Raw genomic sequence first — 27,027 nt, forward strand, 5'->3', positions numbered from 1 at the left:
GAGCACCAATGAGCCACTGCGCGGCTTTCGGTTAGGAGGAACCCACTGCAGTGCTTTTTGACCATCATCCTCTCCGCCCTTATCGAAGAACAACAGAGCGGCGGAATGCATTTCCACCAGGACTGACTCCTTCGACCTCCTCCCCCGCTTCTCTCTTGCAGTGGTGTCGTAGGGCAGGACTTTGGAAAGGGAAGAGAGCGACACTGACATGAATGCGCCTGCCAATGTATGATGTTCCGCTATGTTCAGTGAGGTGCCCCCTTCTCTCCTTCTCTCTCAGCCTTTTGCTTGCAGCGCCGCGCTGTTGCGGGTGTGTCGCCGCTGTTCTTGCACTTTACGCCGCTCATCTTTTTCCTTCGCAGACACACCAGAGGCTGCGTGGTGGCTGCCTACTACGGAGGAGGAGGCGGAGGAGGTGCTGGTAAAGAGAGAGAGGGAAGGGTGGGGGTGAAGTGCGAGAATGGTCAAGAAATTCGCCTCCCTTTGCTGTGTTGCGTTGAGCAGAGGTACGACGCCGCCGCCACCTGCGAGGAGGAAGGGGGGTGGGGCAGTGCAAAACAGCGATAGCGACTTGATGGCTGCCGCATGACGCAGCGGCGGTGACGGGGATGACCAGGACGGGAAAAGTAAGTACGGTGGCAACGAAGGGAGACACGCGGAAGAGGAAGGAACGTAGATGGAGACAACTGAGCCGAGAGCATGGCACCACTCACAGGCGCCGCTCTCTTCCTCTCTTTCCCTTCATTGCAGAAGCCGCACAGAACGTATGCGCCCATCTCAGCCATGCAGGTTTACCATCTCGATCCCTTAGCCAACTACACCTACCGCCCTCCACCACTCCCCTCCCTCCGTCAATTTATGCATCGTCCGCAGCAGCCAAGCCCTCGATGCGTTTTTCCTTAGTCAAGCGGCAGTCACACAAACAGCGCAGGAGATCAGACACGCAAGCACACACGCTGCTCATGGGGATGAGGACACATGATGAAGAACGCCCACCCGATGCAAACGTGCGCCGCTGCCGGCGCCACCTCCCAGTCTTTGAGTTTCTTTTCCCTCTTCACTCCTGCTTCTTGGGTAGTTGAGGGGTTCAGCAAAGTCTGACGTTAGTGCAGGCACACCTCAAACGCCCCGCGTTAACAGCGCATCTGCTTTGGCCCTTTTTATGGTCGGCTCCGCCCCCTCCTCCACGAGTGCGCTGGCCGTCACTGCATGGGTGAATGATGCCCCGTCTTTGCCGGGTTGCGACGCGAGCAGGTTTGCCCAGAAGGCTGGCGGCAGTGTGAAGCTGACGCACATCATCCGCTTAGTCGGCGCGACGTCTCTCACCATGAGCACTTCCTCGATGCTCTCTGGTGGGAGCGTGTAGCCGAGGTTTGCCTCCACTTGCCGCACAGCATCAGCGATGAGGTCTTCCGCGGCTGAGAAGCCGTACACGTGGAAGAGGGTGCCTTGGTCAATGTCATTGGGCTCCACGTGGGCTGGTAAGCGATTCCATCTCTCGTTTACTGCCACTGTAGTGGCTGCGTTGCTCTGCTGCTCGCCAGCGAGAGAACTGGTGTTGGAGAGTGGCTGGAAGACGTCGAGGAACTCGACAGCAACGGCTGGCAGGTTCATGGTCACGTGGCGGCGGCCGGTGCAGACGCATCCTGGGTGCGATGTAGCCGTCGCCTCGATCTTCGATGCTGCCGCCCCGGTGATGCTGTCGAAGAGCACCGAGTTTAGAAAGTGGCGCCCGTCCATGTTGAATACGTGGAAGGAGTTGGCAGGTAGGCGGTTGAGCTCCGCGTTGACCTTCATGTACTGCGCTGCAACTGGGTTGAGGTCGTTGGCAAAGACCTGCACGCCCTTCTTCGCCGCAGGCACGGCAAACGGGCCCACGCCGGCCATGACGTCAAACAACACATCCCCTGGTCTCATCTGATCTACCAGTCGCGCGTGCTCAAAGCTCAGGCGCGAGTTCCAGTAGACACGGTTGTACGGCACACGGAAGCAACAACCGTGCTGGCGAACAGCTGCTGTCAGCATCCGATTGAGCCGTGCCTCCGCAGGAGAAATCAAAGATGACGCCTCCAGTGCAATCACCGCCTTCTCTTCCGCCGTCAGCGAGTCGCCAACCTCTCCAGAGTCGCTGACATTGGCCCCCACTCCAACATCGCCACCAAGGTCATCCGCACGGCGGCGCTCACCTATAATGTTCATTTTGAATTCACGAAACACGCTGCTGATTGCGTCCACCTTATTGACCACTACGCTCACCGTCTCGTTGCAGTCAAGGATGACCTGCCCAATGACGTCAGCGTAGGGCAGATGTGCGGCGGAGAGGTTGACGTGGGCAATGTGCCCCACCTGCTCAAAGCCACTGAGCGCCACAAGATCAGCGTCCTCACGGAGGGGCAATACCATTGAGAGCAACTCCGACATTGTGTAATTGCGGTAACTGAGCTCCACCGTACGAGAAGCGAAGGTCACCTCCACCGCGCCAACATACGACCCTCGCTTCCTGCTGGAAGGCGACGGCGGTGCTGCAACCGCACGAAGCGAGTCTTGCGCCTGCGGGTCGCCGTCCTGGTTCTCTGTGAGACTTGCAGCAAGTCGCTCGTGGAGCTGCTGAAGCAGATCAGCGGCTTTGCGAGGCAGCTGGCCTGCCTGCAGAGCGGCTTCCAGCTGCTGGGTGACGCGAGCGCCGGGAATACCAGCGCCAAGAAGAAAAACAGGCGTGCTGTTCTGTGTCACCGAGGCGGGGTCGGGCCACAGCTCAGCAGCCTCAAGGACCGCCGGGTCGAGAAGGCACATCTTGCAGCAACCCTCGAGGAACGCTGGCGGGGTAGGCGGCGGCGACGAGTTGCACGTTGCCGCCGCCCTTGAGCCGCGTTGGATGTCGTCGCGGAGGGCACAGCCGATATTGCTGCTGCTGTTCCTGTTGGCTTTGTTTGACGGAGGCGCAAGGTACTCTACACGCACCTTCGACGCCGCGGAGTGTCCTTGGTCGCCCGTGTCAGTGGGCACCGCAACAACATCCAACACGCTGCGCACGTTGCGCTGATGGTAGAGCTTGCCGCGCAGAATGCTGAGCAGCGCGCCAGATGCTTCGAGCGGCTGGTACACAAGCACCGCAAGCTCGACTGTGGAATGGACTCTTTTACGGTAGCTATGCGGCACCGCCCTCGGTTCCATCGATGAATCTGTTGGTTTCGCCGACATGAGAGTGACCGAAGCAGAGCGGAAAGAGACCCTGTGTGCACATGTATTCAGGTTTGACGCACGTGTGCGTATGTTCGTCGGCAATGGAAGTGTCGGCAAAGCGCGGAAAGAGCCCCATAGCAGAGCAGCAGCGAGAGGAGGAAAGAAGCCACGCAGAGAGAAAGAGAACAGGCAGAGATGTGTGGACGTAAAAGTGCATACGATCATAGTCAGAGAGAGTAGACCGGGCAACGACGCGGGCACAAGCACGACGCACACATGCGCTGGCCAACACCACAGACAGGGGAAAGGCAGGAGAAGTGGAGAGAGGCTCTGAGTAAGTGCAGCCGACATCATCCAAGACGACGCGGAACGGGGCCACCCACCACCTTGCCCCCTCCCCTTCCACCCTTCTGTGGGCTCCCCCCTTCCCCCTCACCGGGGCGTGCGCGTTTTGCTCACTTTGTCTCGCGCGCCAGACCGTCGCTGCGCTGCCCTGATCGGGCAAGGAAACGGGCACCTTAGGAGCCACTTCACCACGCCGGAATAAAATGTGGCGGAGACACACCCGGGGGGCGGAGGGTGCAGCAGTGAGCAACGGACGAGGCGGGGGTGAGGAGGACGGCTCCACAGGTAAGCGCCATAAGCGAAGGCCAGGGGAAGAAGCAATGATTGGGAGCTATAAAGGGAGAGAGAAAACGCAGAAACCCCCCACCTGGCGTGGAGCACAGCGGATAAGGTGCCAATCATCTCGATCTAGCAGGAGTGCACTCGTTCCAGCTCTCCGCAAGAAACAGCAGCGACGTGCGAGGGGGAGAACGGCTTTTTGTGAGCGTATTAAAATGTGCAACCTCCTCATCTCCTGAATCGCTGCCGCCACACGGATCTCGCCCACGCCCTCTCTCACCAACCCACCCTCCATCAACGGCACGTGCCACCCATCATTCACAACACAAACCAGTGGACACCACGACACCGCTGGCACAAAGTCGAAAGACAGTCGACAGCGTAAACCATAGCACACACATGAAGCGAAGGAAGTGAGGAGGAGGAGACAAGTGGAGCCGGATGGGGACGAAGTTGGCAACAGTCTACGAACTCAGCGACAACAATCATGAGGACGATGACCCCGCACGGCTAGTCCCGGAGGAGGAAGGTGGCAGGAAAGAAAGAGAGGCGATACGGGGAGAGGAGAAGAAGGGGACATTGGTGGGGCAAGCGATAGTGGACTCTACGAAGCCGAGAGAGAACTCAGAGAGATGTCACGTAAGGGATCAACAAAGCGAGCGCACAAACTACGCGCAGAGGCACCAGAGGGGATGCGACAGAGAAAGAGGGAGAAAAACAAATGTTGCCGAGAGTAGGGCGCCTATATGCACACACACGCACACGCACACAGAGAGAGGCGTGTGAGCACGACAGTAAAAACGTTAGAGCCAATGAAGAGGCACAAAACAACAGACAGACAAACAGACAGACAGACAGAGAGAGCGAGCGCAAAGGTGATCAGCAGCATCCACACGTAAACACACTTGCGGACAAGAATCCTCTCCGCCATGTACTCACGCAAGGCGGAGGAGTGAAAATGAAAAACCCCGAAAGGAAAGTATAGGAGAGCAGCACGAAGAAACGAAAGAAAACGAATTACTCTAGTAAACAGCGTGCATGCACAACAGGAAACACGCGAGAGGGGAGAGGAGAAGAGATACCGACAGACAGACGTGTGCAAACCGCTGCTTACACTCCCGTGCCCGCAGGCATTTGAACCGCTTCGTTGCACATCTCCTCTTTGCGTTGTCCTCCTCCCCCCTCTCTCTATTGAGTATGCGTGCGTGTGTGTGTGTGTGTCTTAAAAGGCACTCATGCGCTGCGGTGATCTCGACTGGCCTCGACCACTGACGGAGGTAAATCGCCTCTGTTGTAGTGGGGGCGCAGTACGTGTGCTGAGAGCGGCACGTGCGCGGATCAACACCGATGGTGCCTTGCAGTTTACTGCATGATAGCACGCCTTGATCTTGCTGAGTACGTACTGAGATTTCTGCCACACTTGATGACACGCGACGCGAGTGTTGGGAGTGCTGTAGACGGCCGGTATATCAGCCTCAGTGCTATTGATGTAATGCAAGAACTCCAAAATGCGCTCCACCCCCTCCTCCAACATCTGCCTACTCGAGAAGTCTATGTGACTCCTCTGCACCGCGCACCGCGTCGTCCGCTCCATGGCACTCATGAAGTTGTCGAGGAATTCGCTCATGAACCTCTGGCAGTGAGCGCTCAGCTCTTTACTGATGCGCAAGTACGACTCTGCCGCCCCACTGCTCGCGGTTGCCCCGGATGAAGTGACGCTGCCGCTATGCAAGCTGGGAATCTGCCTCGGGGCGGAAAGGGTCGACGACGACGACGCCGACATTCCGTTGCCTTGGGTGGGGCTCCCAAGGCGTCGCCGGGCGCTGCCGCGCCGCGCTGTCACGTCACTGATGCTCGTCTTGTGCGCCACGCCATCTTCGGTACCGCGTGCCGACTGACTTTGCGGCACGCCGCCGTACGCCTGGGCACGGCGGTTGCGCGGTACGCTGCTGGTTGCGCGTGGGGTCATGAGACGATGCGGTGGGGCCATCTTCCGCGCCTGCGAGCTGTCCAGTCGTTGAAGGGAAGACGGCGACCGCCGTACGACGCGGCGCTTGTTCTCCACGTCGCCGGCGCCATTCTCCGTGGGTTCGATGGGACGAGAGAGAGAGAACTCAAAGTCGTGAGAGACCGACGTGCGCCGCCCTGACAGGGACCCGATGCGCACCGCCTCAACGCGCTGCCGTGGCGACGAGATGCTTGCCTGCGACGCGGTGTGCACGATCACATCGTGCTCCAGCGTCGTGTACTGCTCCACATGCCTGCGTGCTGAGTTCAGCCGAAAGTTGGATCGCTTGCCTCCGTGATGTGCCCCATTGCGGACGGAGTCCAGAGGCAGTTTTAGCTGCGCAAGGCCACAGCGAGTTTCTGAGGCTGATGTATATGCCACACACTGTTCTCCGCGGCGGGTGGAGAGCAGCTGCTGGGCCACCTCACTTTCCCTGGCGGTCGCGCTACCGTTTGTCTGCTCCGTGCGCTGCGGCTTTGACACCTCAGGCTTGCCTGTCAGTGTTGCAGCTGTGGGTGCAGCTTGTGCAGGGATACTCTTCGGACGTCCTGCGGGATGAAGTACCGGCACGGCGAAAGTGACGTTCGTCGTGGGGCCGGCTATGGCTGAAGAGGTGGAAGACGACGGCGGCAGCGGGGGCATGGCGCCGTCCGCTGGGGCGCTCTCCGTAACTGCGGCGTTGTTGCGCCAGCACCATTCCTCAGGCGCAGAGTCGCACCGCGGCTCCTCGGAACTCGCAGGCGATGGCCGTTGGGGCCGCTCCTCAAACGTTGCGCATGACTGGTGCTTGAGAAGGGTTCCAGCCGCAGCAACGCCAGACGGCAGCGACACCGAGCGACCAAGAGGGCACAGACACGCCACCTCTTCGCTCCTCAGCGGGAGTGTGGTCAAGGAGTTATCCGTACTGAGGCGATGTAAACTGCCGCTCGCGCGGCGGATCGACGAGGATGAGCTGCGGCGGCGCCCCTGAGACCCCTCCGCCTCCTTTGACCCTAGTGGGATGCCGGTGCAGTTGTGGGCTCTCTCCTCCGCCTCGCCGTCGCTGTCCCCACCACTGCTGCGCTGCCGGGCCGAGAGCGAGAAAGGGTGCGAGTTGCGCCGGGCAGAATTGACGCTCATGCGCTGCGGCGCCAGCGCCGTGCTCAGAGTGTTTGTCGCCATAGTTGTGGAGGATGTGTCGGCAGCCCTATCCCTGGATCGTAAGACGGCAGAACCACCACCACCGCCGCCTCCAGCACCGGCTGAGAACGACACCGTGGTGGTTGCCACTGGCGTTTCTACGGTAAGGGGAACTGAGGTAGCGGTATCCTGCACGTGGCTAGTCTCGTCCAAGTGCGCTAGTGGCGGCGCTGCAGCAGCGGACGCGGGGGCTGGGGCTACGGTGGGAGGGGACTGACGTGCAGCGGCGCCGCTCGAGCTTGTTGCTAGCACGACTGATGTAGGCTGTGGAGACGCCGACGCACTCCTAGTGCTATGGACAGGGTGGAGAGAGCTAACGAAATTCGGACTAGCAGCCCGAGAGCCAGTCAGGCACCATACGTCTCCAGTCGGGCTCGCTGTAGTCGCTGCAGGGGCAGCTGTTGCCGCACTCGCCGCTGCCGTCCCGTTGACAGCTTTTTCGGCCCGATTGGGTGAGTGGTCAGCAATGAAAGAGGAATCGCGCGAGCGGCGAGCGATGACCGGCGCCGGGCTCATTGCTGCCACTGGTGATGGCGACGCGCTAGCCGGCGACTCCGACGTGCGAATGGTGCTCCCATGGTGGCTCGTCGACCTGGTGTCGGTAAACGACCCGCTACTCAGGCGTAATGGGGCATCGCCCGCAGGTGACAGCGCAGCGTCGGCCAGCACATCGTCCGCGCTGCGCTGGAGAAAGCATGACTTTGCCTTAGCGTGCAGCTCCTTGGAGTCATTACGGTAAAGCGTGAGGTGCACGTTCTTCTCCGGGATGAGGCAGAGACCACATTTGTACATGGTGAGATAGCCGCAGATGACGGGGCGCGCGTGTTTTGTCGGAAACGCCCCACGACCACCATCGCGCTTGATGACCTCGTCCGACACGCTGCGGAAGTCCTCCTCGCCAACGAGCACGACAGTGGTCAACGGGAGCGGTGGTGGGGACGACTGCCGCGAGCACCACGCCCCGACAGCGTCCAGCGCCACCACCTCTACGGTGCCGCCAAAGAGGCGAAGCACTCCGCTGTAGACCTCCTGCAGCGCGCTTTCTAGTAGCACAAACGTGCTGCCACAGAAGACAGTGGCGGCCATCGGGCGACCAACAGACAGGAACTCGGCGACAGAGAAAAATGTCTGGGTGGGGCGACGGTAATGCGCGCTGCGTAGCGCCTGGGAAGCCGGCAATGGCGCGGACGGCGAAGGGAATTCGCCAGGCATCAGCGTATCTTTCTTCTCGAGACTGCGCACCAAATTAGCGATGTAGTGTGGCGTGACGAGTGTGTACCCGTACCCTAGTGCGACCATCATCGTCTCCTCCATCGTGAAGCTGTTCTCTGCAACGTACAGAAAGCCGATACAGTCTGTGTGCGCCTCGTAGTACGACAGCGGTGCTGGGATGGAGTCCTCAACGACCAGGGCGCCAATCCGCACGCATGAGTCCAACACCAAGTCCAAGCTCGCATCCGTTAAGTCTGGGGAGATGGCAAGCACAAGCATCACCGGAATTATTCGCGCTGTGACGCGGAGGCCCAGTCGAATGAGGTCCTCAGGGTACAAAAACCTCGAGTTATCCTTGCCAATGCGCTCGCGGTTGACGAAGGTGCCGTGCTTCGATACATCTTCAATGCGGATCTCCAGCTGAGCGGAGGGGTCGAGGACGCTGTAGCGGGGCATCGACGCCACGAAGATGGTCGCGTGGTGGCGCGAGATGGACGGCTCAGCGACTGGAAGTAAGATGCGGCATACCTTTCGCCCCAGCGTATACGTCTGGTCTGGGAGCAGGAAGTGACGGTGAATCTCGCCATCGCCATGGTTCACCTCTAGAAGGTACATGGCTGAGAAGGCGTTGTGCGTTCGATGGGCAAACGCTTTGAGTAGCGAGCGCCGGCGAGTAAGACGGGAGGAGGAGGGGGAGGAAGGCGGCAGCAATAGGTGATGCCCTGCTGCAGGCCCCTCACTCCCCACCCCTGTGGCCTATGCCTGAGTACGGACAGCACGACCGCCACAACAAAGCAGCGGTACACGTCGAAACAGTGTGAAAATGCAAGGCAACCACACAACAAAGGTGAAGGGGGGGAGGGGCAGACCTCCGCCGCATGCCCACACTCGCGCCGGCTCTCGCGACGCCCAAGAGGCGAAGGCGGGGGGTGAGGGTGGAGGGAAGGAGGGGAAAACAGCGGAAGTTCAGTAGAGAGACGAAGTAGGAAAAAGTGGGAGGTTCGAAAAAGCGAGCGAAGGGAGAGCAAAAACGCTGCGCAAAGCGAAAGGGGAGGGGAGGGGGCGAAGGCAGACAAACGACTCGGCACGGGTGAGCAGCGGTGCAGGGGGAGGGGGGGAAGGAGAGGGGCGTACAGTGAGTGAGTGAGTGAGAGCGAGCGAGCGAGGCCAGAACCGCGACAAGGACGCCAGCGAGCAACGTTAGTTAAACCGACAACACAAGAGAAGCCAACAAAAAAAAAGAAAAACGCACCGGCAAAACAGCAAAGCAAAACATAGAAGAAGTGGGCTTATAACGGGCAAAGAAGTAAAAGACGACTTGGAAAGTGCCACGCGAGCTTCAACAGGAGCGCACACTCAAGAACGCGCAGACCGAGACACACAACGGCGAAAGGAAGTCGCTGAGCTGCTGGCGCAGCGCACGTGCCTGCCTACGCACGTGTGTGTTGGGGTCTGCGTGTCTGTATGTGGATGGGTACAGGCAAGATGACTAACAGTGCCTCCTCCCGCCTCACCCGTGTCGCGGCAAGTGCCGACCCCCTCACTTTGCTGCCCTAGCCTATTCTGCTTCAAAGAAGAGAGGAGAGAGTCGACCTCCTCCTTCTACCGCCCCTGCTTGTGCGCCTCTTCTCTGCTCTGCGTCTCGGGGTGTCCCCTTCTGTGTGCCTGGCGTTCAGCCTCTCCTCTTCTCGCTTGAATAGAAAAGGAGGGATTGAGGCAGGGGGGAGGGGGAAGCACTAAGGAGACGGCTGGTTTGAAAGATAGGGGGGGCACAGACGGCCTGCCGCACACGCGCACGCACACGTCAAATTTAAGTATTAAAAGAGTGGGAAAAAAAACAACGCCAAAGAGGAAGACAAAAAACGACAGACAACGCACGCACGCACGCGCAGCGAGCACTGCTAAGGAGAACAACGACGAGGGAGAGCGAGAGCGCGCCAGGTAGTAGAGACGAGGGTGATGACAACAGCGACAATGATGAGTACAAGGAGGAAGACCAACGTAGAGGCCAAGCAGGCAAACAAAGGGAGGCGGACGTACAAGGGTAAGAGAAGAAAGAGAACCTGCAGGTGCACAAGCAAGAGGACAGGATGGAGGGGTGGGGATGAAGGTGGGGTGGGTTGAAGAAAATGGCAAAGTAGGTTTTGAGGGATGACTGGGATGGCGGAGGGGGGCCACAGTAATAGGTGCGATCTCGACGCCCTTGATTCAGTGTGCACGCTGTCGCCTGCAGCTCACTCGGTAACCCCCGGCCCTGTCCTCCTGCCTTATCTACGAGTATGTAGGTTTGCCTCGGGATGTGGGAAACTCCGTGGTCAGGCCCCCACGTTGTCTGTAGTGGAACTGCTCGCAGTCTTTTTCCCTTATGGCTTTTTCGCTTCTGCTTCGTCTTCGCTGACGAGCTGCGTGATGTCTCGCTCTCGCTCCCACTTTCCAAGTGTGCGTGTCCGTAATGTACGCCGGTCGAGGAGTGAGCGGGCGGGCGGGCGGGGGGGGGTCGTTCGTGGCACACCAGCACACAACAGATGAACGCAAAGCACGGGCAGAAAAATGCTTGATGGATGGTGACGACGAGGGCGATGGTGGTGAGCGTGTCAGCAAGTGATTAAAATGAGCAGACAAGGCACCGGGGGACGCGTGGGCAATCCCCCCAGACACCGCCACAAAGAGAGGCGCTTGGCACACCAGCAAAATGCTAGAAAAGTAGCAACGCAACGGCGGAGAGAGCGCGTGAGAGAGAGAGAGAGAAAGCGAGAGAGTAACGGGTGTCCTGAATCCTACTAGCTTGGGCTCTGGGGAGGGTGGGGGGGGGGGGGCAAGGAGGGGTATGCCAGAGTGTGCGTGGGTGAGAGAGACGGAGAGAGAGGACACGTGTGCGTATCGTCTTCTTCCACGTGTGTTCGCTTTGTACACTTGCGAGCTGCTCTCGAAGGTGTCAACAACAAAGTAGCGCAGGTCCCCACAAGAAGGGGCGGGAGGGGGAGAGATGAAGTGCTGCCAGCAGATGATGAGAGTTGGGAAATGCCCTTTTTTCCTCCGCTTCATGTTGGGCGTGTGTGTCCCCCCTCGCCGAAGCGCGGAGGACCAGGAAAAACAAAACGCACGCACGCCCCTGCCGGCCGTTCGTCGTCGAGCGACTCGCTCTGCGGGGATATTCGCATAGTCCGTTTAGCCGCTTCTCGCTTGACTCACTTCTTCTGCTCTTGAGGCGCCACTGCCTCGAAGCCCACCCCTCCACTAGCCCAGCCCTACAGCCGATAAACTAGCGAGGCGAGAGGCCGGCAAAATTGCTTACTAAGACTAGCACGCGATAACGCACCCCTATCGCGTTATCTTCGTCTTCTCGTCGCAGATTGAGCGAGGCACAATTCACTTCTCGCAAAGTCGCCTGCACCTGTCGTCGATCTTCTGCCTTCGAGAAGATCAGAGTCTCTTGAGGAGGAAAACGGCCTCCGAGGTGGGCACTGGGGCCCGCGGTGATCTCTCCGGGCAAGGAGATCCACACCTGAAGGCTCCGTCGCCGGAAAAGGGAGGGGTCGGCTACACCAACAGGAAAGAATCACGCAGTGGGAGGTATCCTCCACCGAAGGGCGAGGGGGGTGGAAAAATATCCCGCATTGAACAGAACACGAGGAAAGGAGGGGGAAAACGTCGGGACGGAGAAAACGCTGATAAGAAGCCCACGCAAGGTAAGAGGAGAAACACACACACACACGCAGGCCTGTTCCAACCCCGGGGAGAGGGAGGAAGGGGAAGATGGGCGAGGAGGGGGTTCCAAGAGGCAGCAAAGCAAGACGCCTCCCCCCTCCCCGCGTGTGGGCTGAAGGAGCGTATGGCACAACGATAGAAACTGAAACGGCAAGAGAAAGGGAGATTCCCCTCCGCCAAAAAAAAGGGGGTGGGGTGGTGAAAAGCGAGCTCACCTCGATGAGTAAGGCGCGCAACGAGGGAGTGTTGTACACAAGGGAGGGGGGAGGAGGGGGGGGGGTAAAGTGAAAAACAACGCAACCAAAAAGGGAGACAGAGAGAGAGAGAGACAACCGGCCACGTAGAACGCGCTGCCCACACACCTGAACGGAGCGAGTGAAATACACTGTCAATGAGGGGAGAGGCTGACAAGAGAAGGACCCCGCGTGGCTGTGCTTCTCTATACGCATTCTTCGCGTCACCGCACTTGATGTGGCAGGGCCACGACTACATCACCAAGCTTGGTAAACATGCAAGGGTTGAGGAGGTGGGTGGGCCTCTTTTGGGTCTCGCGGGTGTGCTGTGGGCAAAGGGGAAAGAGGGGAAACTGTCCCGAGCGAGAAGTGCTCTGTAGCTGCACTGCTGCGCGAGTAAAAGAGGAGGGGAGGGAGGGGGGGGTAAATGCACGAAGTCATGCAGGATTTAAAACGATGGTTCAATCGCGAAACTGCGCCTCGTAGCCCTGCCCCTGGGCCCTCAAACTGATGAGTCCGCTAATCGCCAGTGGCCACATGCCAGTCAGTAAAGCCCCAGCCAGGTCAGTGAGCGACCTCCGATGCCTCCTCCTCACTAGCGGAGACTTTGAAGCACAAAGGAGACACAGATGAAGGATGCTGGTCGTCCTCACCACCCCCTTTACAAGAGGTCTCTACACCATGCGGTCATCAAACCTTGCCACGTGCGCCTGAAGAGGGGGGAGCGCACACCTGCATCACACACGCACACACACCGCAGTGTGCAGTTCACAGTTACGTATGTGGGTGCCTGTCTGTATGTACGTGCGTGGGGCATGTAGCCGTTGGAGGGAGGAGAGGGGGGAGCAAGTGCAGAGAGGAGGATGCATGAGAGACTGTGGAAGGGACGAAAAGGAGGGGGAGGGGGTGGAGGCGTGATTGGCATAGGCCTGGTAGAGCGTGTCTGCTTGTGTGAGTCAGGTAAGTCACATCCGTGATATGCTTTCCCTGCTCGTTACTGGAGAAATTGTAAAAGAGAGAGAGAGGGGCGGCAAAACATTGACTGCGTCAAGCAGAGGAAGAAAGAGAAGAGGAGGGATGTGGGTGTGCTGTCGTCGTTGCGCGCCAGCACACAGGCAGCGTCTCCTCCTTTTTCCCTTCTCTCACTGCTTGGCATCACCGCCCTCGCAGCCTTTCATCCCTTCTCTCTCTCTCTCTGGGCAACCGTCACTCGGCGCCACTGAAAAAGCGCTCACACACTCACCCACGACCGCCACATACCGAATTAAATATTTTTTTCTCCATCTCGCCTTTTCCTTGTACGGCGCAACACGGCGCAAACATGCCAACACAGAAGGTGGCTTAAGCCTGTAGCGAAGCCTCAACTGAGTCACAGCGGTGTACGGAGCACAAGAGACGACGCGGTAACGAAAGAGAGAGAACGGCAACAGCAGAAGGAGGAGGAGAAGGGGGGAGAGAGGCAGTGTGGAGAGGGCGGTGCACGTTTTGGGCTTTGTGCCTACACACGCAGTGTATTGCGTACGACAACAAAGCGCCGATCTCCCCTGCGCTGGCGTCACTTGCTCGCTCGCTCGCTCGTTCTTTCGTTCATCTAACGCCGCTGCTACCACCACCACCAGTGCCACGCGCAGTACTTCTCAGAACGATGAGACATCGTAGCGTTCTGTTGAGGGGTGTTGCATGTGAATGCGCCCGTCAGAGCACGTTAAGGCTTTTCAGCTCGTCCAGTGTGGGGCTGCCCAGCAGCTCATGCACCCGCTGGACTCGATCCATGTAGTCCATCGACTGCAGGAAGACCATCTCAAACGCGAGCCGTCGAAGCGCCAGCGAGGTCAAGAGCTTCGCCTCCTCCGACACCTCGTCGCGGACCTCGACACAGAGCAGCTCCCAGATCAGATGCCTTAAAAAAAAGGCCTTGCGCTCTTTACTCTCGAAGGGGCCCCAGCCGTGGTAGGCCTTCATCCGGTGCAGGCAAAGTGCGTCGTACAGCCGCTCCCCGTTAGTGCGGCCCCAGCACTTCTGGGTGAAGTTGGTCATCATGCCAGCCGACATGGGCGGGTACAGCTGCGTGACGATACGACTGATGTGGGCCTTCCACATGCGCTCCCCGTTGTACCAGAATCCATTCGGGCTTTGGCCTTGCAGCACGTGTGAGAGTGCCTGATGCGGTGGGTGCGCCAGGTACAGTAAGAGCGCCTCCAGCTCGGCGCGGCGCACGGCATCGTCGACGACGTGTAGGCGGTCCGTGGTGCGACAGTCCGTGACGTAGCGGAAGAGAGATGGAAAGTGCCGCTTCGCCCCGCTAAGGACACAATCTGGGGTGAAGAGCGGGCTAATTTTGTTTCTCGAAACGGACACTGGCGGCGACGGCGCTGTGGCTCTGGCGTGGGCAGCGGGCGGGAGAGGCGGGGTGGTAGAGGATGGTCGCGAGGCGCAATTCGCACCGTTCACCACGACGGCCGCCTTCTCCCCGGCGGTCGGGGCTTGCGCCGCCTCAGTCAGCAGGTCATGTCTCGGGTACGCCGTGTAGAGAAGCAGGAAAAATAGCATACTGGTGTGATCGCGGTCGCTGGAGTGCAACGTGACGTTACTCACGGGCTCCTGGCAGAGGTGGCAGAAGCCTCGCCTGCCGTCCACCCAGACATGCCGATTCAGCCCTTCAAACATTCCCACTGGCAGAGACGAGAGTAAGGTGCAGCCCTCCGTTGAGGAGCCCTTCGGCAGGGAGCTGCTCAGAGGCGCATTGCCTACTCGAGTAGGGCACTCTGCATCAGCCCCGCTTTGTGACGTAGTTTCGCGAAGAAGTTGGTACAGCGACGCCGCTTTCTTTGGCAGCGTCGCCGCGCGTATCGCACCGCACAGAAGTGTAGCGTGCATTGCACGTGTGCGTCACGGTGCCTGTCCCTGCTTGGAGACGTGTGTGGGAGGGGTGTGGAGGAGGGAAGCGTGGGGGAGCAGTTGGCCTTAGAGAGGTGCGCGACGACGCGAGTCTGCTCGCATCGCATACTCGCAAAAGTGCGCACCGATACGTACGCACGCAAGCAGTCGCACGAAAAACTCGGCCCAACTCACAGAACGACGCGCGCGAGGCTGACAGCGGAGGAAAGGTGAGTGAGAAGACACGGCCGGTGCAAGAAGGGGGAAGGAGAACGAGAGTTGGCAGAGGAAGGAAAAGAAGCGGTGAGCGTGCGGGTGCGAAACACTGTCCCGTAACCCCGTCCGGTCAGCGGCGGTGGTGGCAGTGACGGAAATGTATGACGCAGTCTACTGTACAAGGCACACTGTGGCAGCCCGAGTCGTGGTCGTGGTAGTGGGGGGGGGGGGGGCTAGACCGTAGAGAGGGAACAAACGAACGACTTCTACAGGCAGCGGTTCCATCCTTTGCCCCCTGCGCAGTCCTCGAAGGGGGAAGAAGAACAAGCGCAGAGGTGCGAGTGTGCGCAGCGTCAGGTGAGATATCCACGGTATCTCTCCGTACGCTACATCCGCACCGTACCTCACTGCCCCGTGTACCGATCCCCCTCGCCGTCTCTTCATTCCGCATTAAACGATCCGCTAGCACAGCAAGGCTTGCGTGCAGCGCACGGGCAGCGAGGGGGGGAGGGGGGGCACATACGTTTTTTGTGGTGAATGCGTGAGTGTAACGGGAGCCTCTTCTGGGCTGTGGTGGCACAGCTCCCCCCTCCCCTGTCCAGTTCTGACCTCCGTCTCTGTGCTGAAGGGGAGAGCGAGAGGGGGGACACGCATGATGGGGTCTGTGGGGCTGCTGTCCCCCACAAACGCTACAAGTGCGAGATCTTGTGCTTTGCCAGAATGTGATCCGCGGTGATTTGATGGCAGACTCGCCTGGTCGACAGCTGCGAGACAGGCCTCCCACACCCTAATGCCTCTCGAGACAAACACTCTCGAGTGCCACCTTCCATCACTCTGCCCTTACATACCGCACGTCACCACCGCTCTCACCTGTGCGCAGCCAGGCGACTCCCACGGTGATGCCCATCGCTGCCGCGGCGGTAGTGGTGTCTCATGTAGAGGGTGCAGTGGTTGCGCAGCCGCACGTAGCTGCGCCAGCCCAGCACAGTGGAAACCGGCAGGCACAGCACACATCCTAAAGATGTCAGCAAACAAAGCGTAGAAGAGGTAAATACCGACTGAAGATGAGATCGTAGTCGACGCCGAGGATCGGCGCGCCGCTGATAGCCTCTTGGCTGAGGTGCGCAATCGTGCCGTACACTGGCGTGACACCGGTGAAAAACTCGAGGGCGTCGCGCATGGGATGGCGCACTTGGAAAAGCCAGTACAACAGCACGCACAGAGGGCCCTTGACAAGCAACACCATGAGCGACACTACGTGCACGACCGAGTAATTGATACTGTCCAGATCATTGGCATAACGCGCGTCAAGCTGTGCACAGTTCTCCGCAAGCAGCGGGTTTGCCTCGAAGACGCTGGCGCAGTCCTCCATCAACATCTGCGTCGTTAGGCCGCTCAGTAAGTACCACCCCGCGCGCGTGCGCTCCCCGTAGGTAAGCGGGGGCCATCATGTCATCACAGTTGATCGGATCATCAAGGCCCCACCCACCCTCGTCTTGGGGGCCTCCTGCTGTGCCTTTCGCAGGCAGAGGAAGCGACGAACGCGACAGCGCCACACGACGCCGATAAGCCCATGCCGCCAGGATGATACCCAGCGCGCAGGCCATTTTCGTCTCCCTGAAAGATGCCTGCACCTACTCAGCGGCTAGTCAGTCACGGGCATGAAACGACGGTGTCAAGATACACAAGGTGCCGAAGAGCACCATCGGGTCAACGAACACCTTCAGGAGCATCTTTCACCTCGGCGTCCGACTAGAACGCGTGCTGCGGCGTGGGCGAAGGGTGCCCAAAGAGAGGTGGTCAGCACACCCAGGCAGAGATCCCATGGCAAACGTAAGGTTGGCTGATGGCTCGCAATCGGCCAACCGGGTTAAACTGTTTCGAGCAGGCGGGCACACTCACGCAAAGGTGTGAAGCGTCGATGCGGTCGAGCTCAGCTGATAAGTTGGCTAACCTTCAAGGAGGGAGCGCGTGCGAGATGAAGGCGATGGCAGATGAGTCTGCCATTAGGCCTGCGAAAGAGATGAAGACGGGATGGGGAGCAACTTCACTAGGATGCAGCTCTAGAGGGGGGGGAGGGGGTGAGAGTGGAACGCAGAAAGACAGAGAGAAACCACACTGCTGCCGACGTGTGCTTTCAAAGAGAGGTGTGATGACAGACACTGGGCCAGTGGAGGGGGGGAGGGGCATGAAGACCGCAGTGACGTTGGCGCGACACCCATCAACCTCCGCGCATGTTTGTGAGGACTGCCGGGCGCACTCGTGGCACGGTGGGGTGGATTTCCATCACTTCCGCTGCTTTGCATTTTATTGGGACGCAAAAAGAGAGCGTAGACGTCGCGTATATATGCCGAGAGCACCAACGAGGTCAGCGATGTGGCCCTCTGGTGACGAGGAGGACAAGAGCACAAACGAGCGCACTGCCTCAGGATGAGTTCGCGCTGTCAAGCAAACAGCAATCTTAGCGGCATTCGCATTCGACCTCTCCCCCTCCCCCCTTCCCTCTCTGACACCGTACGACTGCTGCTCAGCCTGTGCCTGTGTCTGCTCCACAGGCCATGGCGTGTGGAGCATCGAAAAGAAAGGGGCACTGCACATTGTACACCTGCCGTGCATTGATGTTCACACGCATGTGCCGCATGCAAAGGCGCCAGTACCGCTCCTGCTCCTCCGCCGTCATGCTAGCCTTGTCCACTCGCGAGAAGCCCCCGTTGGGCATGGGGCGCGCGCAGTAGGCATGATGATGATACCGGGACCGCTCCGCATCCGTCAGCTCATCCTCCGGCACCGTCAGGTACGCAGGGCAGTCGTCGAGGATGCGTGGTGTAGAGTGAAAGGCCGCCCGCGAGGGCCCAGTGAAGGCTGCCACGTCGCCGCTCCTCAGAAGAAATGCGTGCGGGGCATCCTCACGAGACTGCGTGCCCATTAAGAAAACGGCAGAGCAGCCCAGCGACAAACTCATCAGCGGCTGCTCCAGCGTCTCCTCGCTAACATCCTGGTGGCACATCATCATCGACCCCACAGGGTAGTAGTTGACGATCGCCGTTTGCGGCTCGTAGGTATCGGGGTAAGCGCAGCAGAACCCATCCTGGCGCACCTCCGCCACAAGCGAGACGAGGTCGCACATACGCTGACGCAGCGCAGACGGGAACGTCGAGTAGCGGTCGCGGTGGTACACCTTCTGCGTCCACTCATAGCTGTACCCAAGCGTGGCCCACCGCATGGGGGGCTGATAGCAAGACGTGCTCTGTGGAGCCCTGGCGTGAGTGCTGAGGATGTTGGGGTGATGCTCCGAGTCACCGTAATCCAGCACCGCCTCCCTGCACCACCGCTGCTGCTCCGCCTCGCTTAGCACACCAGGAAACAGCAGAAGGCCAGGGACACCAGCAAAGGTGTAGCACACCACATCGCTATCGTGATGAATTTTGTCCGCTGCCGAGAGTGATGTGTTCGCATTATGCTGCGATCGTGGTGGGAGAACGACTCGATGGATGAGTCGCCTGTTCTCCTCCGTGTTGCGATCGAGTTCGTGCAGTTGCACCACATCGGTCAGGTCTGTCTCCGGCAGCGGCGGTCGACGGCGTGCGTCGCGCCGCGAGAGTTCGTACAGTTTGTATCGCTTCTCCGCCATTCGGAACGGTGTGAAGGACAGGTCGCTCCTCGCACCGTCGCGGTAGTGCTGCGCACAGTCCGCCGCAGTCGATGTGGCCAGTGCTGGACTCGCACCACATGAGAGGCCAGCAGGAGAGGGAGCGGCAGTAGAAATCACAGTTGATTTTGATAAGGAACCAAGCGGCCCCTTCAGTGGTGATGACGACACCGCCTCGCACGCAGCCAAATCTGACATGATGATTGGTCGAGCCAGTGTGAGGAAGGACGCTGCGGCAATGTGCTCCACTAAGACGTGTTCTTGAGTTCCGGGTGGGAAAAGAGAGGAGCAAGAGGAAAGAGCACACGGGGAAGAAAGGGGGTAGCGATAATGATGAAATACGAACGACATTCTGCTCGACTACGTTTGGGCTCGCGTGCGCGTATGACTGCCCACACGCGCGTCACAATTGATGTTGAGGGGGAAAAAATGTAAAAGAACGTGAGACGCCGATAAACACGCCCAAGCCCCGGCAGAGACGCGCAGACGAGCACACGGGAAAGCAAGAGAGAGAGGGGGGAGGAGTGGACATAAAGCCCACAGCACGTCCCAGCAAAGTCACCTGACTTGACATCGAGAAGACCTTGTCAACCTCGAGTTCACCCGTCAGGGAGCGTCTTCCACATGAGGAGATGAGCGAGTCACCATGATGTACAAGGAGAGGAGAGGCGCGTGTATGGCTGCGCTCACTCTCCTGGCGCTTTGCCAAAAAGGCTCTGAACAGTTCATTCTCCAGCGTGTTCAGCCTACCACGAGTGAGATCCAGAAGTATACGCATACGCCCACAGCCTCTCCCTCACGACGGCGACATCCCGGTCGTCTAGGACGAACCGTCCTGCCGTCAAATTGGGCCATGCGGCTCACGGGCTCCGCATGGCCCCTCCTTCCTTCCTCCGGTACCCGCCGCGCGATCGGCGACACACAGAAACTCGGGTGGACAGCATGCCCTGATCCACGCGGGTCGCGCCGACATTTTTGCGCGAGGGCAGCGGCGGTGGTGACTGTCGTGCGGGCGGACGGCGGGAGCCCAGGTGCGTCCCGCATGAGCCCACGAGACAGCCGGCCAGCCCCAAGCCAGGGTCCACGGAGACCCCGCGCCACGCCTCCTTTACACCGGCACCTGGAGAACTCGATGGTCCAATCCGAGGTGCTCTCGTCCGGCACCCGGCATCTGTGCCTCGTCAGCCCACCCGGTCGGATGTCGGAGACGCCGCATACTTCGCACACGTGCACTATGGAGCTGACCGCCATGGATCTCCTCGCGCCCCGTCCGTCCACCACCCGGGCTCTTCTGGCCGCTTCGACGATTCCTTTGGATTACAGCACGCCACGTCAGTCGTGGGTCACAGCACGTGCCCCCAGCACTCGCATGTTCGCCTCCTGGGGGCCAGCTCCAGAGCGACGCTGTTGCCGGGGGAGGAGGACTCGCTGCCTCCGCCCTGCCACTTCCACCGCTGCCACATGGAGGGGGCCTGCCTAGATGGCTTGCCTGCATGTGCCGCGACAGGCGGAACATTGCGGTAAGTCCGTGGCAGCAGGGGCATTCTGCACTCTCCTGAGTCCGAAGTCCCTTGACAGGCATGGATGCGTCAAGTGAGAGTAGCTCGTACATGACCACGTGACTGCGCTCGAAGAGCTCACTGCTTGTCCTTCTGAAGGGGCACATGTGGAGGGGGGGGGAGGGTGGCGGCAGCGGCAGGCACCCGGCGGGTGAAGTCCATGCAGCGCGAGTGAGATGTGCGTAATTTACATCGCTGCGCCCACCGATCACAAAGTGCGATGAGGTGTGCTGTGCGCTTCGAGCGACCCGTATAATATCGCGCGGTGGCATAATTGAGCGCAATGCCGGGTGAGGCGTCCTCACAGTAAACACAGACGACGGTGGCGACTCTGGCAGGAGTGGGGGCACCACAGTGTCGTCACCGTCAGTCCCCCGCCGCTGCAAGTAGTCCAAAACAGAGAGGTGCCTGTGCGGAACCGGGCGAGGGTGGACTCTTGTCGCCTCGTAACCTCAGCACCCTTGCACCTTTGGTGTGGGACGGCTGCCCCCAACCAGCTCTTCGCGTAGCTCAATATCGGAGGATGTCTGCTTGAAGCCTATAAGACCGGTGAGAGCGTCCATACTCCATGCAAGCTGAGAAGAGATAAAAGAAAACCGCCACTTCAGACGCCCATCACTGCACAGCTGAAGGGTTTCTCTGTGGTAGGTGGCGCAACGCAATTGCAGGCAGACAGACGCACACGCGCTACGTCACGCGTGCGCTAGGCAATAACACGGAAAAAAGAGGGTGGCGTATGAAGAGAGGCGCGCGTACGTCTGTGCGGGTGTTGCTCCCATCAGCAACGCTGTCCTGCCTGGACAATAGAGGGAGAGAAAACGAGCAGAGGGGTTAAGGAGGAGGGGGGGGCGGGCGGGCAAACACAAGTGGGGCTCTCTTTCTGTCGGTCTCGTTACATGACTGCTGGCCCCTGGACGTGGAAGATTTAGCCTACGTGGCGCGAGGGACAAAATGGGGGGCGAAAGAAAAGGAGGACGACAATTTGAGGGCGCCGCAGCACAGAGGCAGCGAAAGCGAGCGAGAAATGAACAAACAATGAAATGAAAGGGAAAAAAAAAAACGAGCCGCGTTGCCCAGACGCTGAGCGAATCCGCGTGTACGAAGTGGGCTGTCCGAAACAAACTAACGCACCCACGTAAGCAGCAAAGCACAGGAGCGCATGCGCGGCGCGTCTGCGCTGGTGTGTCATCCAGACAGAATTGGGAGGGAGTGAGTAACGAGGAGAAAGGAAGGGAAGGAGGCAAGTGATGCAGTGCTGTACATGAAGGTGGAGGTACAATGAAAGAAAGACAGCTGATGAGAGAGAGGGAGGGAGGGGGGGACAGGGACAAAACATCTCAGCAGTAGCGGAGGGAGAAGATGCCCGCCTGCTACCCTATCGGCGTCGCCCCTATCCTGTATGCCTTGGTCGTGTAGGTTGAATGCGTACTAAAATGATGGGACAGCAACGCATTGTGCAGTCGCGCCCGAGCATGTGCGTCAGCCGCAGGCTCGTCCACTGTCGCTACGTTCGAGTGCAAGACTGGACTCGTAGATGCTGCTGCTGCCGCCTCCTTGCGAGCGGCAGTAACGGATGTGCACACCTGCGCATCGTCATAAGCTGACGCGGCAGGGACAGCGCCGTTGCGCTTTTCCTGATAAATCAGGTGCGTAGGAGACAACTGTGACGATTGTGCTTCGGTGCCCGTTCGGACTGCCTCCATCGGTGTGGGACGCGCAGCGACTTTCGTGAGCTCCGTCAACGCACTCTTTGCAAGCAACCACCGTGGAGACTGTCGCAGCGGCGTGTCGGCGCCGCCAGGAGACGCACTAGACACACGCTCGCTGAGCTCCTTGAGTTCCTGGCCACCACTGCTGGAAACGACAGCATCGCCGAGGTGCTCAGGTGAAATGAGGCTCATCAGCCACTTGTAACGCTCGGCGTCCGGAAAGCTGTTTCGGATCTCCTCGTCGATCCTGTCGTCTATCGTCAGGGGTGGGCGCACTTGTGTGGAGGTAGTGGATGAGGTCGCACAAGGCGTGGAGCAACAGCAGCTGCGACGCGCGGCCGGTGTCGTCGATGGGCGCCCCTGCAGAGTCTGAAGTAGAAGTGGGCGATACGAGCTGAAAGTCAGCGATCCCGCTAGCGTCGCTGGTAATGCCACGGCTGCACTCTCACTAGAGGGTGCCGATACTGGGTCGGTCTGTAGGGGCTCAGATGACGCATTGGTGACTCGTAGTGGAGTTGAAGTCCCTGTAAGGGCTGTACGATCGCCTTTGAGTGCCGCCTGTGCCGTTACTCCATGTCGTTCAACGGCTGCTATTCTTTCCTCCCGCTCAAGCCTTTTCAGCTCGCGCACCAACTTCACCACACTCTTCGAGGACAAGTACCGCTCCACCGGCCATTCTTCTTGGTAGTAAGAAGTGATTGCCGCCTGCGCCTCGGCAGATGCAAACGCGGCGCCTCGTGTCGCCGAAGGTGCCTGCTCCACCACCAAGAGCTCACAGTTCGGCAGTCGCATACTTCTTGCCCACAGGCGGTAGTCGTGGACGTGGTTGATGAGCATCTGCGTGACACCATGTGTGACGTCGAGGTAGCGGAACTGGGGTGAGTGCACCCCCCAAGCGTGCCGAGCCTTGAGGCACAGCGCGCCCCAGGGAAGCTCGCCCTGACCGTACGGCGTGTGGCTGGAGAAGAGGACCACCTCCGCTGGCGCGGCGCTGTGACGCAACACCACCGTGACACCCAGTCGGAGCACGAGGGCTGGGTCCAGGATGCACTGCAGCGGAACCTGAATGGCGTCGGAGTCGGCCCGCCGCACCGGTGGACTGGCACGCGTGCGGACTCGTTTGCTAGAAGCACAGCTGTGGTTGGAAGGCTGCTCCAGTGCGTCGAGGCAGCCTATGGCCGGCGCACCAGAGCGAAATGCGTAGAGAGTAGAGGTGAGCGGGCGCGGCTCCCACACGCGCTCCCTGTGACCCTCCCCCTCCTCCCCCTGCATCGCCGCCGCCGAGCCGAGCCGATGGTAGTCCATATGGTGCGATACCGCGTGCACCATCCCCTGCGCCGAGCCCACGGGCGACCCATGATGGTGGACAAATGCGCCTCGCTCATCACGCGACTTTGCAGCGGGAGAAGCCCCCGCGGCTGCCAGCAAAACGTATGCTCCGCCATACCTCCACATGTGGAAGTCGTCCGCATCGTTGAGTACGACGAGGCATGTGGAGGGGCGAGCCGGGGACGGGGTAGACACTAGAAGGCCGGCTTCTTCCGCCTCCCCTATCAGGGGCCTCTCTTGCCGCGGCTGCTCCTCCTCCTCCTCACCCACCTCACAATGAGTGTGAGGATTAGCGTTGGTGAGAATGCACGGCAGCCTGTACTTGAAAAGAGGCCTGAAATCGGTACCCCAGGCGCTCTTCACGCACTCGACAAGCTCCGTGTAGGTTTTGGCCCAGCACCAAACGCCCTCGCCCGGACACTCGCCGGAGAGCACCAGGAAGCGATCAACCCCGATGTCCTCCATCTACACAAGCCGAGCGAGGGACAGAGAGGGAGGGGGGAGAAGGCGTCGGGAGATGGACAGAAAGAGCGGCGGAGGTGTGGCAGAAGTACGCATCAAGTCTCCTTCATGAGGCTCTTTGTGTGCTCGTGTGCGCGAATGCCATTTTCATTAGCACACGAGGGAAAAAGAGGACGTGGAGAGGAGGCAGTGAAGGCGGCGGCACCCGTTGGAGACGGCCCCTGCGATGCCGTTAGTCTTCTGTCGTTCGACGGCATGGGGCACGCGGAAGGATGGCAGCGAGGGGCCGAAAAGGACACGGTGGAGTGTGCGAGAAAGTCACGCACAGGCCAGCAGCGCAACGACGCCTGAGAAGACACTGAGAAGGGGAGAGGCCCTCCTCCGGAGGCGCATCCGCGTCTTTGTTCTTTGCAGTTTTGTATTGATTCCTTCAGACTGTGGGGCGCGCCACTCAGCGTATGCAAGCAGCGGCAGCGCCAACAGGCAAGCGATTGATACAGGCCACAAAAGACACCCGCGCGCGTGGTGGCAGTTCCCCTGCTCATCTGCCCAGGCGCGCAGAGGTGTCCTCTAACCACATGCTCACACCTGTGTGAGGTGCCGGTGCCCAGGTAAAGCTTAGAAGAGAAGACCACTGAGCCCGGTGGTCGTCTCTCGCTCGGACAGCTCCACTGTAGCCCCACCGCACCAGCAGTCCTCGTAGATATCCGTGATAGGACAGGGCTACAGAACACCCTGCACTTTCGTTTACGCCATCGCAATGGCGCCGTCGCTGGTGAGACCATGAACGAGGACGTCTGTGGCTGAAGCAGCGCTGGTAAACACCCCTGAGTAAACTGCGCCCACGGTATCGGTGGAAGCGCTCGGCCTTGACACCTCTGCGGCGTCAGCACCCGACGCTCCTTCGAACATCTGCGCGGCTCGCTCGCTGTCGCTGGGTCCCAGCAGCGTCAAGCGATACTGATTCGACTGAAACGCGCACGCCGGCACCACGAAGGCACAACAGCCAACCCTCTCATGCAGTCCCCGAATGCAGTTTATGGCTCACACTGGGCGGAGCGCGAAGCGGTCTTTTCCTTCCGGGCCGGGGCGGGTCAATCCACAGCGCCGTTATCGCCTCAGCGGCGGCATTAAGAGGAGTGTAGTGGAGACCCCACCCCGCATTGCCATGGGCCGCGCTCCGGCGCTACACCTCGCCCGGTTCCAGGAAGAAGACATCCGAGGCAGACAGCAGCGCACCACAGCCTTTCGCAGCGATTGGCCCAATGAGGGTAGCATTATTTTCCACAAGAGAGACGCGTGTTCGGTGGAGTACAACGATGGCGTCCGGGTCAAGGATGAACCACTACCCGTCCAGCAGCAGCGGGCGCGAGGCGTGCTCGCGGCCATGTCCGCACAAGGCATCCGTGAGCCACTCGCTCGTCTACACAACATAGCAAGCGACTTGGTGGTGCTGGCGACAGTCCAGAGATGGCACTGAGGCAGGAGGGGTGGTAGCGGCTGGCGCCTATGCTTGTGCCGCTGCTGCCACGCCGCACGCTGACTACACTACGTTTGTGGCGCCGACAACACCACGAGCTCTGCCCGGCACCTCAATTGGCCACATCTCCGAGACCCCCCCCCCCGAGAACGCTCTCCTGCTGGCGAAGTTGTGCTGCCCTTCACTCTCCAACGGAGATGTCTGTGAAGCAGCCAAAGAAGCGTTCGTACCCGTGTCACTGCAGTCCCCAAACGTTGGTGCTGCCGGGCTCTGGGTGTTGATTGTAGTTGCTACTGCTGTTGAAGCCACCCAGCTGCCAAACAGTTTGCGCGTCGGCGTGAGGTGACATGACATGCCACTGGAGGACGAGACGCTACGATGAAGCAGGCGGCACCGACGCACTCCAGCCACATCGCTTTGCCTCATGTACGTAGAAATGACACCAATGCCAGGAATCACAACCGTCTTCGCTGTCCTACACTGCCGTGATGACTGTGAGCTCATGAGACCGGTATCGATCACACGGGTTGCTGACGTCCATAGAAAGGCGTCACAGGGTGCAAGACGAGAGCGGAAACGCGAGTCGAAGACGCTACGAGGAAGAACGATGCGAGACGTAATACGACAGGGCCCGGGGAAGGGAGGGGGGAGGGAGGGGAACGACATCAAAGGGAAAAAGGGGGGGAAAAGCATTGGTGGTGCCCTGAGCTTCGCTACATGCGCCAACACTAGCCTACTGCTGGTCGAGCAGGAGTCCACTGCGACTACAGGTTTGCCACTGTGGCTGCGGTGCGTACCAGTATTCTCTGCTGCTCTAACGGGTACTCGAGTGATGATAAGTGGAGGAATGCCCCCCCCAAAAAAAGAAAAAAATAAAAATAAAAACCGACGAAGTTACAAAGAAGCGAGCGGCGCTGCCGGAGCGTTGCGACTCGTCAGTTTACGACAGCGAGCGAAGAGAGAGAGAGAGCGGTACAGGCGCAGACGTGCCGACACAAGGCGCAAGCACACGACGCACGACGCGGCTATGCAGCGGATATCAAAACGGGGGCAGAGAACGTGTCCGGAGAGAGAAAAAAAAAGGAGGCTTTTCAAGCGTTAGCCGGAGCGTCTGCGGCCAACAACAGAAGAGAGAAGGGAGGGGGGGTGCCCCTCAGCGAGGAGTAAAGAGTGGGAGAGAGACAAGACACACATACACACACAGAGGGGCATTGACAGAGAGGGAGGGGGGGGGAGAGGTCCGCGGGCAGGAAACCCCAGAGCCAACATCCCCGGATGGTGGGGGATCCCGTCTTGCTTTTCGTGTTCGTGTTGGCCTGCGTTGCTTTTCTGAGAACACACCTCAAATAGGGCCGGCGGTGCCGAGAGTTCCCCGAGAAACGCACGCAACAGGCAGGCCAGCGCAAAGGATGCGGTGGTGGACTAGAAAGAGGCAAAGGGGAGGAAAGAAGCGGGAAGAGGCGGGAAGAGGGCGACATAGTTGGAAATGAAGGTGACACACCAAAACTCAACACAGGCACAGCACGTGCACAGCCAAAACGAGGAGAGAGGAGGAGTGGGGGAGGCGGAGGCGGAGACGTTGGGGGGTGGTGATGAGAG

The 27,027-nt window shown here is 59.7% G+C and overlaps 6 protein-coding genes and 1 pseudogene across 6 annotated transcripts, besides 1 other annotated feature; all 7 read right to left on the minus strand.

The window, feature by feature from the left end:
* Positions 1–1,119: 1,119 nt before the first annotated feature.
* On the minus strand, positions 1,120–3,201 carry LPMP_160320 (tRNA methyltransferase, putative; the record flags this gene model as incomplete). The annotated part of the gene is made up of 1 exon (XM_010699258.1): positions 1,120–3,201. One exon carries the CDS (start codon positions 3,199–3,201, stop codon positions 1,120–1,122), a length of 2,082 nt encoding a protein of 693 aa, XP_010697560.1.
* Positions 3,202–5,029: 1,828 nt separating this feature from the next.
* Positions 5,030–8,821, minus strand: LPMP_160330 (hypothetical protein; the record flags this gene model as incomplete). The annotated part of the gene is made up of 1 exon (XM_010699259.1): positions 5,030–8,821. One exon carries the CDS (start codon positions 8,819–8,821, stop codon positions 5,030–5,032), a length of 3,792 nt encoding a protein of 1,263 aa, XP_010697561.1.
* Positions 8,822–13,842: 5,021 nt separating this feature from the next.
* LPMP_160340 (hypothetical protein) lies at positions 13,843–14,814 on the minus strand (the record flags this gene model as incomplete). The annotated part of the gene is made up of 1 exon (XM_010699260.1): positions 13,843–14,814. The coding sequence occupies one exon, from the start codon at positions 14,812–14,814 to the stop codon at positions 13,843–13,845; it is 972 nt and encodes a 323-aa protein (XP_010697562.1).
* Positions 14,815–16,094: 1,280 nt separating this feature from the next.
* On the minus strand, positions 16,095–16,618 carry LPMP_160350 (annotated as a pseudogene).
* A 1,149-nt stretch (positions 16,619–17,767) lies between these two features.
* Positions 17,768–18,871, minus strand: LPMP_160360 (alpha-ketoglutarate-dependent dioxygenase, putative; the record flags this gene model as incomplete). Its single annotated transcript, XM_010699261.1, has 1 exon — positions 17,768–18,871. One exon carries the CDS (start codon positions 18,869–18,871, stop codon positions 17,768–17,770), a length of 1,104 nt encoding a protein of 367 aa, XP_010697563.1.
* Positions 18,872–19,635: 764 nt separating this feature from the next.
* Positions 19,636–21,020: a repeat region.
* A 798-nt stretch (positions 21,021–21,818) lies between these two features.
* LPMP_160370 (hypothetical protein) lies at positions 21,819–23,612 on the minus strand (the record flags this gene model as incomplete). The annotated part of the gene is made up of 1 exon (XM_010699262.1): positions 21,819–23,612. The coding sequence occupies one exon, from the start codon at positions 23,610–23,612 to the stop codon at positions 21,819–21,821; it is 1,794 nt and encodes a 597-aa protein (XP_010697564.1).
* A 1,879-nt stretch (positions 23,613–25,491) lies between these two features.
* LPMP_160380 (hypothetical protein) lies at positions 25,492–25,932 on the minus strand (the record flags this gene model as incomplete). The annotated part of the gene is made up of 1 exon (XM_010699263.1): positions 25,492–25,932. One exon carries the CDS (start codon positions 25,930–25,932, stop codon positions 25,492–25,494), a length of 441 nt encoding a protein of 146 aa, XP_010697565.1.
* Between the last annotated feature and the right edge of the window lie 1,095 nt (positions 25,933–27,027).

This window comes from Leishmania panamensis, assembly GCF_000755165.1.
Source record: "Leishmania panamensis strain MHOM/PA/94/PSC-1 chromosome 16 sequence".
NCBI lineage: Eukaryota > Euglenozoa > Kinetoplastea > Trypanosomatida > Trypanosomatidae > Leishmania > Leishmania panamensis.